Source organism: Patiria miniata, unplaced genomic scaffold (assembly GCF_015706575.1).
Source record: "Patiria miniata isolate m_02_andy unplaced genomic scaffold, ASM1570657v1 HiC_scaffold_1, whole genome shotgun sequence".
In the NCBI taxonomy this organism is placed as follows: Eukaryota; Metazoa; Echinodermata; class Asteroidea; order Valvatida; family Asterinidae; genus Patiria; species Patiria miniata.
The window spans coordinates 2,237,377-2,252,647 of record NW_024037047.1 but is presented as its reverse complement, the minus strand read 5'-3'; the positions used below and the strand labels follow the sequence as shown (position 1 = coordinate 2,252,647).

Here is a 15,271-nt window from a genome sequence, read left to right as displayed (position 1 = left end):
ATCCTCGGATGATTAACCCTCCTGCTCTCTGAACAGTCACAGACAATCAAAAAAATCCTCCACTGCCCAGCCTTTTACACAGGCTAGTCACCAACAGTCAGATCATATTTCAAGCAAGCACTGTGACTAGTCAAATTTGGTCAAAAGACAAAAGCAGGCCAGCGGTAAGCACAGTCAAAGCATAGCTGTATCAAGTTACATAACAGTCACAGACTGTCTATCCTGCTTTGTGTAGGCTGGGAGCTCTTAACTGTTAAAAACAGTCACGTGACTGATTTCGACTGAATGGACAAGTTTGCGCAGAGTGTGTGCTTGCATAGGAGGGTTAAATTTTCTTTTTGATGTTCTCCATACCTTAACTTGAATGGGTATGCTTCAAGAGTTAAAGGGAATATACAACATTTGCAAACATCGAAAAATAAAACTACCAAGTTTTACGAAATACCTTACTAGGATGTTGGTAAATGACAGTCTCAAGCATCTTGTAAAATTATGGCACCTGGTGTGAAGTCATTTTCAAGAAAATGGTATTTTTGTAAACATTTCCAACGGTGGTCGGCCGACCAGCATTGGAAAAACCTAACTATTTTTCAACTACTGCTCCAAATTTACCATTTTTTCAGTCCAAATTTTGTTTGCTATTGGTTACATGTTCATGAACGGGTGCAGGCCAGCTAGACTGGTTCCCTTGCCTTACAATTTTCCATCATCTATAAATTGATCCATTTGATCTTTTGTGGAGTCAGGGAACCAGACTACTTGAACATTTTTGTTATTCTTGGTTTTTCCAACCTTTTCGAACACCAAACTTCAAAAAATGTCAGTGCAACAATATTTGATCTATTATACTAACCTCTCAAATAGTTCATTTCTGAAAATTACAGCAAAAGCCAATGATGTACATTCCCTTTAATTTGTAGTTGATGGCTATTTGTTACTTTCGTTTTTGTTTTCAGAAATCATCCCGCGTTCTGTCCTGCTGAGCGTGTTTGAGGGGCAGTGCTATGTGTTGTGTGCTCTAGGAGATGGGTCTCTCTTCTACTTCCAATTGAACACAGAGACAGGTAAAGCTAGTGTTCCTGTAAGGTGGGGGAAGGGGTGGCCTATGGGTAAGGTTTGTGACTCATGATCAGAGGAGCAGGGGTTTGAATCCAACTGCTGGTTATATAATGTGTCCTTGGGCAAGCCACTTTGCCTCTACTTGCCTCTCTCCACCAAGCGGTATAAATGAGGGGAAAATTCTTGCATCCTGACGCCACTTCCGCGATTGTGTACAAAGTCTATGGAGAGTCAAGAATTTTTTTTAAGTATTTCCTAACAAAATTGGAAATGTTTCTCAGTCCCAGATTCATGTCTTATCATCATTTTTGCAATGAATAACCTTTATTGACATGATATATGAAGAAACAAGTGGCGTCAGGTTGCAACATTTTTTTCCCTAAATGAGTACTGGCATTCCAGTCCTTCAACAGAAATGTGATGAAGGCATTCCTCTGCTCATCCATTGTTACTTCATGACCAGACTTGTGAACTGATCTGCAACATTGGTTTAGTGGTTTTCTGTAATGTTATTGTTTAGAAATGCCAGTGGAAGCTGGCTTTCTATGCTTTTAATAAACTTGAATTTGAATTTAGACTGGTAATTGACTCCACTACAACACATGTAGATGCAATTGTTCTAATGTAATGGCCACTATGCTTAAAGGTAGGGTAGAGCATTTGTCATTTTGTCATTTTTTTTTTTTTTGAAGCAACAAAATTCTCAAATTCTAAAGATGGGTGCTTAACAACTTACCTGATGAAGTTTTAGCTCTGTGAATGCTGTATATTCTGAGAAAACAATATTCTAGGATCTTGGTTTCAGTTCAAAAATTGCCGAGTCGTGTTTTAAATTGCGCCCGAAATCAGCGTCCGGGACAGGTTCTCATTCAGTCTATTGCAGCTACGCGAAGTCATTCACTGATCTGACGAATAATAGCAACCGCGTGCGGGTATGCGTTGTGTCAACACTTGTGCGCACCCATTCACGGATTCGCAAACCAACTACTAACGGAATTTTTCAAAAACGCGTCACTTGACGAATCGTTGGAAATGGCCTTCTTTTATTGTTTTCTTCAAAATGACAGCATGCTAGAAAGAATAATTTCACAGGGAGTTTTACCATAACCATCTTTAAACCAAGTAAACATTTCAACGATAATTTTGTCAGTTACTTTTTGGATAGCTGCAAATGATCTACTCTACTTTAACATGTTTTCTTCAGTCCTAGTAGGCCATTAGCCTCGGTCCAAAATTTTGGCCACTGGTATCAAATGAGGGGAATAATCGTCAAAGCGATTTTTGGCAAAGTATGCACCTCTAGAGTTGGAATATATGTGACAGCATTGCAACGGTGGCAGCCTTTTGGGTGTTATCACCCTTTTCCCCAAAAAATGTCCATCAAAATGCTTGTTACCACTCTAGGGGCGGTATACCTTGCGCATGCCCACTATAATCATTTATGCCCTGATTTGATACTGACGAAACCCCAGGCTGATGGCCAATAGGGAATCAGTTGCACTCCTGAACAAGCTAATTATTTGGTCCTTTTTTTTACGTTCAGGTTTCATGAGGGATCGTAAGAAGGTCATTCTTGGCACCCAGCCAACCGTTCTCAAGACTTTCAAATCCCACGCTACGGTCAACGTCTTTGCTTGCTCCGACCGGCCGACGGTCATCTACAGCAGCAACCACAAACTGGTCTTCTCCAACGTCAACTTGAAGGAGGTCAGCTACATGTGCCCTTTGAACTCTGAAGGGTACCAGGACAGGTTGGTTCCCAGTAGTTCTTATGGATCCTTCCTGCCCGTCAAACAGTGTGCATTGACCAATTAGATCATGACTTTTGGTCAGGTGACCATGAAAGCTAGGTCAAACTCAGTCACAAACACTATAATAGGGTGCAGACCAGTAAATCGGTCCGAAATTGCCTGCGCCGGCCAAATCACGATTTGCATGCCCTCAATATCTTTGGTATTTGAGCATGCTGTGGGCCATGAACTTGAGGGTTTGTAGAAAAATATGGGTGGAAGCCGTGCACAGGACTGTGAGCTTGCAGTTCTGTGTAATTTCGATGTAATTTGGACCCTAAAAGCACTCTATTTTGCAATGGAGTGTAGGCATCGTTTTTCAAAATGGCGATGGGCTTCAGGACTATTTTCAGGGGTGATCATCTTCAGATGGAAATTTCTCCTAAACGTCATCAGTTGACCCCCCGAAAATTGTAAAGAAAATGAAAGATGATGAAATAAGCTTTAATTTGATGTGTGTCTCGAACACCTTGGGGAGTTGTGAGTATTTTTCCCGAATTTTTGAAGTGGGAGCATTTACCATTGGGGTCTATGGAAGTTTATTTACTGATCTGCTACCATAAGAAATGTTCACCAATGGATGGTGGGCGGGACATGTAGTACATCAGATAGGTGATGGGATTGTGCCTTTGATGACACAAGCATGGAATTTGTCACAGTCAGAGTATGTCATGAGAAAGATATTTGGCTATAGGGCCAACGCAGATTTTTCCTTTAAAAAAATATAGGTAGAATTACAAGCAGTGGCAGCCATTTTGAAATATTTAATTTTTTTACTTTTTGCATTTTCTGCTACGAGCAAAATTTGACATAAAAGTAATCAGATTGACTTCAAACTAGGCAAGGACAAAGACCCAAAGGTTAGGTTGGCTCTAGACAAATTATGTCATGGTGATGTCATCAATGGTCTCATGACGTCATCTCAAAGGTGTGTAGAGAGTTTATATCTAGAGGACTCTCAGTCGGATTGGGTCGGAATTTGGTGTGTACATAGACTGAGCCGTGTTACAGAAAAAGGGTGATGTCATGATGATGTCATGATGTGTCATGAGACATCATCTTAAAGGTGCACATTTAAAGTCCTACATCTGGAGAAGTACAAGAACAGCTTAGGGACCGTGACCATTCAGCCCCGGTATGAAAAGGGCCCCCCAATAAGCTCGTCCCCTCCCAAGAAGTCCTTTCGTACCGTCCCAGCTACTGGCCCAGGAGCTGGTCCGGTTGCTAATCAGGAACTCCTCTATCCTGGGGTCTATTGTTTGCAAGTATTGACACATGTAATATATCCCAAAAGAAACATGCTTGTGGTTTTCATCTCTCAGCGCGAAACAATAGAACACTTTCGTCGGCACAGATTAAAACCCCTGCCAAGCGGTTTCGCACACAATGGGACCGTAAATTAAAAAGGCGTTTGGAAGGATTTTATCTTTAATCCGGTAAATCTGCTATTGTTCTGCTCTGGACGTTCTCTGTAGGGCAATAAATTGATGCGCCTGACTGACTTCAAAACTTCTGGTCAGAAAGGACCGTGTACCGGACGAGACTGGGCTGAAGACCGGACTGGCTCTGGACCGGACGAGGTACCAGGGGGCCCTTTTCATACCAGGGCTGAATGGTCACGGTCCCTTAATAAGTCATGAAACTATGTTCTTGCATATAATTTTCCTGACTGCATATGGACGAAAACAAAACATAAACTCATAAAAAAACATAATGCGGAAAAGTAGATGTTCTGTTCATCGAACAGATATAGATCTAGTTATTATTATGGGAGGAGTCAGCCATGGATGTCCACGTAACATATCAGTCTCGTTTCCCTCTCTACCTAGTCTTGCTCTGGCCAACGACACCACTCTCATGATCGGCACCATCGACGAGATCCAGAAGCTCCACATCCGCACCGTTCCCCTCGGCGAATCGCCCCACCGCATCGCCTACCAAGAAGCCACGCAGACCTTTGGTGTCATCACGACGCGCACGGAGCTCAAAGACGCTACGGGTCACGGAACGATGCAAGTACGGCAGTCTGCCAGCACGACGGCACTGAATATGTCTAGCAGTACCAACAGTAAGAGCATGCCTGGCCAGAGTGGGGCTGAGGGGTCACACTTTGGTGAAGAAATTGATCTTCATTCGCTGCTTATCATTGACCAGCATACATTTGAAGGTGAGTTCCTGAAACACAAACTGTCACCAAAAAAATGGATTTTAAGCTATTAGTTCTTGTACCACACCAAACCTCCCTGCCTGTTAGTCCCTGTTCCACCCCACACCGACCTGCCTGTTACTCCCTGTACTGCCCCTACCACCTTCGCACTTTTTTCATGGATTCATAAGAAGTTAAGACCAACTTTTGGTTGGTATACTTCTGTATCAGGAATGCCGAGTTGCTCAAACAATAGAAATCTTGTCAGTGAGGTAACTTAAGAAATACTTTACTTAGGAACTACAAATTTGGTTTGTGGGTTGCTCTTGGTAGTCTTAAGAAGCCTATTACTTTTTGGGGCCGACAGGTCAAAGGTCAAGGTCACTATTGCTAAAACTATAGAAATCTTGTCAGTGTGGTAGCTTGGGAAATACTTTACTTAGGAACTTCAAATTTGGGTTTTGGGTTGCTCTTGGTAGTCTTACGAAGCCTATTGCTTTTGGGGCCAACAGGGCAAAGGTCAAGGTCACTACAGCGGAATGCCGCTATAACGAACATCGTGGAATCCACAGAAAATGTTAGTAATAGTGATCGTTCGGTAAAGCGAGTTTAAGCTGCTGGTGCTCCAGTACTCACTTTTAAATAATTAGCGCCCTTCATAACTTCACCCTGCATGCCCTGGTAGTTACTGAAAGATGACTTCGAACATGTGCCGACTACTGAATTATGTAATTACACAGTTTTGAGCTTACTACCTGCAGCAATGGGTGGCTTTCCCCTTCTATGCCTGGGGGAAATAATAGCCACTCGTCGCTCTTCTGTTGACGGTTTTAAACAACAATGTTCGGTTGTTTTTGTACACAAAAATCAGGAGCCAAGGACGATGTTCGGTATAGCCGAATGTTTGGTATAGCGGTGTTCGGAGTAGCGACGTTCCACTGTATTGCTCAAACAATAGAAATCTTGTCAGTGCCGTAACTTAAAAAATACTTTACTTTTAGGAACTTCAAATTTGGTTTGTGGGTTGCTCTTGGTAGTCTTAAGAAGCCTATTGCTTTTGGGGCCGACAGGTCAAAGGTCAAGGTCACTATTGCGCAAACAATAGAAATCGTCCATTTTAGTTAGGTACATGTACACTGACAAGTGCCGGTCTGATAAACTGACAGTATAAAAACTGCCAGCATGCCAGGGGGATTGGGCAAGTTTAATTTGCAGTATTTTTGAATTTATATTTTGATGGTGAAAACCGTTTTTCCTTTTCCCTGTTTTATTTTCATTCTTTGACAGTTCTACATGCGCATCACTTTGTTCCCTATGAGTACGCCACCAGCATCGTATCCAGTAAACTTGGTAACGACCCCACGACCTATTACATTATCGGCACCGCCATGGTTTACCCAGAGGAGGCGGAGCCTAAAAAGGGGCGGATTGTAGTGTTCCAATACAGCGATGGTATGTTTCCTAAAAATACTGTAAAATTGTGACACGTATGGAACACCAAAGCTGCCTTCATCATTGTTTTTGGCAAATTCATCATTCCAGTCGGCAAATTCATTGATCTGTTCGGCAAATTCATCTTTCCAATCGGCAAATTCATCAATCTGTTTGGCAAATTCATCGTTCCTTTTGGCAAATTCATGATTTCTTCTGGCAAATTCATCAATCTGTTTGGCAAATTCATCTTTCCATGCGGCAAATTCAGCATTCCTTCGGCAATCAATCAGTCTTTTTTGAGGAGCGAATTCATGTCATTTGGCAAATTTGTTGTTGCATTCGACAAATTCATCATTCCTTTTGGTGAAGTTTTGTAAAGTACAGTCAGTCATTTTACCATTTTCTTACCAAATGGAATGCTGAATTTGCTGGAAGGAATGATGAATTTGCCGCATGGAATGATGAGTCTTATGAAGCAAGTGATAACGTTGACTGTGCAACCAGGTCATATCTCCTAAAAGGGGCGTATGTGAAATGCGAGTTTCAGAATGTCAAAGGTCGTATCTCACTTAAAATTACCTGGATGTACACACAATGTCAATGGACGTCGAGATACGACCTTGTTACACGGAGTGTATTCGCGCGAGATACGATTTTGTTGCAGAAGGAGTTATGACCTTAATGCACTGACGCGACCATATGACCCATTGAAGGCAGCTTTGGTGTTCCATAGTTACGTGATCCACCATGTTATATATACTTTTGCTCACTTGGGTAGTATTGAGTTAATACCCCTTCTATGCAAGCATAGATCCTGTGCAAAGTTGTTCTTTCAGTCAAAAGCAATCAAGTGACTGCTTTTAACAGTTACGAGCTCCTAGCCTACATAAAGCAGAATTGACTGGTTTTGATGTAACTTGATACAGCTATGCTTTGACTGTAGGTGATTGATGAGCCAGCTGTGCCTACCACTTGCCTACTTTTGTCTGTTGACTGAACTTGACTAGTCACAGTGCTTGCTTGAAATATGATCCAATTGTTGGTGACTAGCCTGTGTAAAAAGGCATGGCAGTGAAGAGGATTGATTTTTTTTGGACTGTCTGTGACTGTTCAGACAGCAGGAGGGGTAATCTGATTTTGATTTCTGATTCTCTACCTCCCAGGAAAACTGCAAGAAGTGACAGAGAAAGAAATCAAGGGTGCAGCGTACTCCATACTGGAGTTTAATGGCAAACTGCTGACTTCCATCAACAGTGTGGTAAATAACACTCGGGTTCAGCTTCAGAGATTTTACAGAGACGGCAGCCGAATGCCCTGGCTACAGCTTGCCATTACCCATGTGCTATAGGAGCAGCAGAATCCACTTCCCATAGGACATGTGTGTTATGGTCGGCCATGGTCAAGTAAACAGGGCTCCAACAGTCATGGAAACGATCCTGGAAAAACCTGGAATTTAAAGCTATCATGGAAAGTCATGGAAAAGTCATGGAATTTTGTCATTTTCATACAAAGAGTCATGAGAAGGGGCTATACCATTGTGATGCGTTTGTGGTAATTATAATGTGGTGCTTTGTATATAGCGCTTTATACCTGAGGTTTCAAGCGCTTTACATTTATTAGCCTTGATCATCAGGGGCCAATTTCACGGCGCTGCTAAGCACAAACATTTGCTTAACACAAAAAAAGTCTGGCTTATAAAAACAGGTAACTGGCCAAAACTCCATGTGATGTATATTGCTCGTGATTAGTATTCAGCTGTTGTTTGCTTAGCATGAGAATCGCATGGAGTTTTGGCTGGTAACCTGCTTTTACAAGCCAGACTTTTTTCGTGCTAAGCTAATTTTTGTGCTTAGCAGCGCCGTGAAATTGGGCCCAGGAATGAGACCATTTTTCTGCAACAGGTCGAGATCAGCGCAATTTGGTCTCTACCTTCACAGATACTCATTTATACTCCTGGGTGGAGAGAGACAATCATAGTAAAGTGCCTTGCCCAAGAACACGAGCACCATATTACCTGTCAGGGTTCGAACCCACGTACCACTGCACATGAGTCAAACACAAGGCTCAGTGGTGCTCAGCGAGTCTTGTCTCAAACTGGAAGGCTGAGAGGGAGTGGCGTCTCTTGCCTCTAGAGCAATATGCTCCTAGATGCCAAAACAGCACGGGGAATTTGTCACGGAAAGCCCTCTTTTTGTCCTAGAAAAGTTAAGGAATTTCATTTTAAGATTTCGATGGGAGCCCTGTGTCATTTGTATAATGGTAGAAATAAAACAGAACAGTTGAGTGTACATGTATGTATTTTGCAAGATAAAATGAAACATCTGTTTACATTTTTAGGTTCGGCTTTTTGAGTGGACACCAGAGAAAGAACTTCGGGTGGAATGTAGTCACTATAACAACATCCTTGCCTTGCATCTCAAGACCAAAGGAGATTTTGTATTAGTTGGAGATTTAATGAGATCGATCACACTTCTGGCTTATAAGCCCATGGAGGGGTGTTTAGAGGAGGTAGGTTGAATTTAGAATATATCCTGCTTTATTTGAGCAATATATGGCAACTTCCAGAGCATACAATTGATCACTGTTATGTATAATTGAACTTGAATCAAGGAGATGTAAATTCAGTGTTGGTTTTTTACGCTTGAAATTCAAACCAAGCAGCCAATGGTCCAATGGATACGGTGTTTGACTCGTGTGCCGTGGTACATGGGTTCGAATCCTGACCGTGGGAACATGGTGCTTGTGCTCTTGAGCAAGGCACTTAACCATTATTGCTTCGTCCTTCGGATGAGACGTTAAGCCGTAGGTCCCGTGTGTTGTGTAATGCACGTTAAAGAACCCAGTAACACTTGTCGCTAAGAGGAGGGGTTTGCCCCGGTGTTTCTGGCAGTGGCAGCAATTATGCGCCGCAGCACCTAGCAAAAAGGTGCTACATAATGGGTCTCATATGTTCATATACTTCATTTACCTGGCTTTGGTTGCATTCTCCCCCAGCGCTTTGTATTCTCTGGCAAAAAGCACTATATAAATACAGTTATTATTATTATTATTTAAATCTGGAAAGTTCAGAGGTCGAATTATAAGACATGTGCACTGAGCAGGAGGTAGTGGGTTTGAGTTCCGAGTCCTACCCGAGTATTGAATGTTTTCTTGCAAGCCCTCGGCAGTACTGAGTATACAATCCTTTTGAAATCACCTTGTAAAGGACAAAGCATTTATTAAATCAGCATACCACTGTGTTGGCTGTCTGCCAAGTCTTCAAAATGTTGGACCTTGTGTTACTTGCCATAAGCCCAATAACTGTACATGTTGTGTAGCCAGTGATCATGAATAAGAGTATGAAAATAATCCGGGAAATTATCAAGTGAAAGATTGCATGCTTTTAGAAATTGTTATAAAGATTTTGAAGATTTCATCCACTTTATTTTTCTCTTCCCATTTTGGCATTTTGGTGCTCAGATCGCCAGAGATTATAATCCCAACTGGATGTCAGCTGTTGAAATCCTGGATGATGACACCTTCCTCGGGGCTGAGAATTCATTCAATTTATTCACGTGTCAGAAAGACAGGTGCGTTTAACAAATTCGGAGTTGTTATGACTCCAGTCAATGACTCAACTTGGGCGCAGTGGCGGATCCAGGGGGGGGGGGGGCCAAAGGGGGCCATGGCCCCCCCCCCCAAAAAAAACGAAACCATGAGTACACCACCATCTTTTCCTCAAAAAAAATTGTTTAAAGTGGTCAGAAATTGCCTCAGATCGCACCACAGAGCATCTAGAATCCAAAAAAATTTTCGACCCACTCTTTGGGGGACCAAATTTTTTTTGGGCCCCCCCAAAAATTGTGTTCTGGATCCGCCCTTGCTTGGGCAACTCAAATTGAGTCTAGTTTGTATCCAAGACTGGATTTGCTTTTATTCTCCTAATACAGATCAGTTCCTCACAAGCGCAGTAAAGCTTCTGCAGCTGTAGAGGCGACTATAAACAAGATGAATCAAATCCAGTCTTAGGGACTTAGGCAGCACTACCCATGGAATTCTGAGCACACCTCACAAGCATGTAATAGCCTGAATACGGCGGGCATGAGGTATGCTCTGAATATCCTTGAATAATGGGTGATACTCTGGCTAGGAGCCAGGTTGGGATGCGAGGCAATCATCCCCGATTGGCTCCCACAGGAAAACACACATGAAAACAAAGCGTGACATCTTTATGTCTTGGGTCCATTGAATCAAGACTATAAAAAACTTACCAAGATTCCATGTTCATGGATTTGACTTACCTGATATAACATCATATCTTGAATGTTCCCTCGCAGTGCTGCCACAACGGACGAAGAGAGACAACATCTACAGGAAGTTGGTTTGTTTCATCTTGGCGAGTTTGTCAACGTCTTCAGACATGGCTCCCTCGTCATGCAGAACATCGGGGAGAGTACCATACCGACGCATGGCAGTGTTCTGTTTGGGACAGTCAATGGAACCGTTGGTAAGTATGACTATTATAATACAGTCTGTATCAAGTACAGTTTTGGAATATTGTTTGTTGAACATATGACTGGTTGTGTCCGGGATTGAATTTCATTCAGAATACCTGAGATTTTGCTAAAAAAAAATGTTACCTGACCAAAACAATTTTTCACTTCAAAAAAATCTGTATAAAATCAAATGACGACGTCATCATGACATCATGAACTTTTTTTAGTTAGACACGTTCCTGTCAATGTACATCTTAAGTTTGAACACAATCAAACTTGCAGTTTTCTTAATATGGCATTAGATAATGCAAATCAAGTGACACGTCATTTCGTTTAAGACATACTTTACTTTGGGGTCTTTGTCTGTGCCTGGTTTAAAGTCAATCTAATTATGTCAAATTTTACTAATAAAAAAACAACAACTAAAAAGTAAAAAAAAAGAAAAAAAAAAGCAAGAAGATCAGTTGATGATGTCATCAGGACATCATTTCGGATTTTGCATACTAATACACTACCTACCCATCAAGTTTCATGGCAATCGAGCCTACCCTTATACTATGCTTAACCCTTTCTTTACCATGGGCGACTTTTGTCGACAAGAAGAACCCCCCTGCTGGTTCCCATGGGCGACTTTAGTCGACCAGGAACCACACACAGAACACCCTCAACACAGATATATTCACTACTTTTCAGAAAGGCGGCATGTTGATGTGTTTGGCTGTCCATACAACAACCATATACCAGCTGAAAGAGCGTTTTCGGATCGTTCTAATGGTGTAGTGTATTCATAGTGTTGCCATTACAAAAAGATGAGAAAAGTGCTTCAAAAGTATCCACACACACATATTGAGGTATGGAGTGCCATTTGGTCATGTGGTGAAATGGCTTGCAGTTTGATAAATGGAACCAGATGAACAAACAGGCATACTTCATTTTTACATCACATACAAGAGTAAGGTTCAAGGAACAAACTTTACACACAACACATATGATTTAAATCACTCCTTGGCAGTGAAAATCTGGGTTGAAAAAAGCGAGTTTTGGACTTGTGGTCATTTTGTTCACGCTCTAGTGATTTCCGCATGACTGAGCAAACAGTTTGGTCCTGGGGAGAGCCAGGTCAATAAACAATGTGGTATTGAAAGGGTTAAAAGCCCCCAAACATATGTTTTACGTAGGCCTTTTTGTGTCTGTTTTGCAGGTCTGGTAACCCAGCTCTCGGAGGAGTTTTACAACTTCTTGCTGGTGGTTCAGAGCAAGCTGACTAGAGTCATCAAGAGTGTCGGCAAGATTGAGCACTCATTATATCCTTTGATACCAAGAACGTTTTTAATTTATAAGTTGAATAAAGAAATTGACTGGAGCGGGGTTTGAACCTACGACCTCCGGATTGCCGTTCCAGTGCTCTACCAACTGAGCTACCCAGCCCTATGTCGGCGGTTCCCTAGTTGTCAGTATCTTTGTTCAAGTGTGTGAAAGTGGGAAGCAATAAACCTGCAAATACAATGTAGCCACGGATCATACCCTAAGTCACGATGCTAGCAACATTAATGCTGCAAACCTGGGAAATAGCACAGATTTCAAATACTCAAATAAACCACAAGGGAAACTGACTAGGTGCATAATTCAACTTAAACAAAGAAATTGACTGGAGAGGGGTTCGAACCTCTGGGATATTGTACCAACGCAAATTTTTTTTGTAACAAGATCCTGGAAACTTGTTCATCAAAGGTTCAACATTTCTATATGGTTGACAGTTTTATATAATTTGTATTACCATATCAACAAGTACATAACTTAGTACATAACTTTTGCAATAATTAAAGTATTTTTCTTGACCGCTACTCACCTGGAGGTCATTCTACACCGATCGTAAGACAGAAACGGCAGAGAATTTCATCGACGGTGACTTGATTGAAAGCTTTCTGGATCTAAACAAAGACAAGATGGAAGAAGTTGTACAAGGATTACAGGTACAATTATACCTCCACCAAGATGAAATTTAGTTTTTGAAATTTCAAGTTGGATACAAATATTTCAAAAATGTGAGCAGTCTCGAAGAGATGATGAAAAACTTTCACGATGTTATTTTTAATCATATTCATAATGTACATGTAAGTTGCAAGCAAGGCAACTCACGAACCACTGACCTGTATTCCAAACCCACAGACACCCACCAGTACCTCCACTCCTCCAGCTGTCACCCCAGGCACTGCAAAACTGGCATAGCGTTTAGCCAGGCACTCGGACTCAGAAGAATTTGTTCTAATGATTCCGATTTCTCCCGCCATACACAGATACTGAGGAACAACTTGGTGGCCAGGGGTCACAGCTCTCGCCAAGTTCATCGTGCCATTGCCAGAGCTAAAGCTATCCCCAGAAATCTAGCTCTCACGGGAAAGGCCCCTGATGCCATGGCCAAACCCATGATTCCCTTGGTTACCACGTAGGGTGCTCATGAATGTGAACCCAGGAATCCCAGGTTCGCGAAAGGCACATTTGACTGGTCTTGGTCCAGTAATGTATTCTCCTATTTTACCTTATACATGTACATGTAATTGTTATTTTTCGTTGAACCTCATATCAACAGATCAACGACGGCGACATGAAACGAGACGCTACCGTCAACGACCTCATCAAGATTGTGGAAGAGCTGACGAGGATACACTGAGCAAGGTAACTGACGATCTGTACACCAAGTAGGTTTATTCTAGACTGAAAAATCGTTGAATCTTGTACAGACTAAAACACTGTTAATGTAATAAAATAACTTACCTGCTTGGAAGGGAGGGACACGAGTACTCACTTGTTGGCTCTGTCTCAGTGGCAGGCAAAAATAGGCGGTTTTTGCAGGCAGGTTCACAATTCTCAGTGCAACAAGTTCGTAACTCTATTCTGCAACAAAGTTGTATCTCACGCGAATACGCTCCATGCAACAAGGTCATATCTTGCGTACCTCGACGTCCATTGACTTTGAGTGTATATCCGGGTTATTTCAAGCCAGATACCCTTTGACATTGAAAACTCGCGTTTCACGTACATGACGTCACACACAATTTTAGGAGATACGACCTTGGTTAGAAAAGAAAAAATAAAGGAATCCTTCATGTTCAGAGTGAAAGCTACAGTCAGCGCCGAGGCACTGTCCCATCTTCCATGTCTTCAGGTCTTATTTATTCTAAATATCTGAGAAATTTCAACTAGAAAATGTTCACCTAAATCGCCTGTGCACATTCTACGGTGAAAATGGCGGGCGAGACACTGTTTGGACACATCACTAGCCTGCTAAAATAAATGCCTCCTCATCAACAAGATGAGGAAACAAAATCATGCATGTACATAAACTAAAAGTGAAATTCACACTCAGCGTTTTAAATCAATTAACTTAAGAATTGAGGTTGGTTATTCAGTTCTGGGCAAAACTAAAAAAAATCAGGGTTTCCAGCACTTGATGAAAACAAAATTCCCTGAGCTTTTCCTGATGTATCCCTGGGAAATTTGCAAAATAATTTCCAGCAGAAATATTGTTTGTGCTAACGAGGATGTTGGGACGTCTAGAGGTGGTTGCAGCAAAGCAACTAAGATACTTATTAATACACGGGCAACTTGTTGACAAGCGATGGCCTCCCTTCTCCCCTTATAGCCATCCTTTCCTCACCATATGCAACAGAGACGCACGTATGCAAATCTGGCAAAAACCTTTCACTTAGGCCAACAAAAAAAAAGTCTCCGGTTTCTGGTATGGAGCTTGCCCAAAAAATGGTGCGGCGACGCAGCTTTTTAATTTTTTTACCTGTTTTTTTTTGCTTCAAATGTCGGCTGATGACTGCAAATGGTGCCCGACTAAACTTAGTGCAAATATAATGGGAATCCAGAGAGGCCACATAAAGCTTATTCTCGATCATGACCCCATCTAAAAACACGTTAAAACTGTGCAGCAGCAGGATTCCAGTCAAACCAGTGAGTTTGGCGGCTTTGAGACATCATCTTTTATTGAAAAAAAACCTTTTGTATTTTGCCGACGCACATGGCTATGGCGACGCGCGCGCATACCAGAAACCGGAGATTTTTTTTTTTGGCCTTATGGGTCACAGTCAAATTCCATGAGTTTTCCCGGATTTTTGGTGTTTTTTTTTCACAAATTTTCTGAGTTTTTCCTCACTGGAAAAAATAAGGAAAATTTGCTTGTCAGGTTTCCCCTGATTTCCAGAGACGCTAGGAACCCTGAAAACAAGCATAAATTACAAAAGGAATCTGGGTAAAACGGCAAGCCTTTGTGTGATTTATAGTTGTTAAAATTGCCTTAATGCTTGTCAAGTACTGTCAAAGTTTTCAGCGTAACAGACATATAGATTGATCAAAGGAGT

At 41.8% G+C, this 15,271-nt stretch overlaps 1 protein-coding gene across 1 annotated transcript in view; it reads left to right on the top strand.

Annotated features, from left to right (window-relative positions):
- The window catches only part of LOC119737105 (DNA damage-binding protein 1-like), a 35,788-nt gene extending 22,200 nt beyond the window's left edge, over positions 1-13,588 (top strand). The window contains exons 14-24 of the mRNA XM_038211244.1: positions 957-1,064; positions 2,603-2,810; positions 4,679-5,016; positions 6,283-6,447; positions 7,593-7,687; positions 8,767-8,937; positions 9,889-9,998; positions 10,746-10,915; positions 12,106-12,208; positions 12,754-12,877; positions 13,495-13,588. Of these exons, the coding sequence (XP_038067172.1) occupies positions 957-1,064; positions 2,603-2,810; positions 4,679-5,016; positions 6,283-6,447; positions 7,593-7,687; positions 8,767-8,937; positions 9,889-9,998; positions 10,746-10,915; positions 12,106-12,208; positions 12,754-12,877; positions 13,495-13,575 (1,673 nt within the window). The 3' untranslated portion in view covers positions 13,576-13,588. The remainder of the gene's footprint in view (positions 1-956; positions 1,065-2,602; positions 2,811-4,678; positions 5,017-6,282; positions 6,448-7,592; positions 7,688-8,766; positions 8,938-9,888; positions 9,999-10,745; positions 10,916-12,105; positions 12,209-12,753; positions 12,878-13,494) is intronic.
- The last annotated feature ends 1,683 nt before the right edge of the window (positions 13,589-15,271 follow it).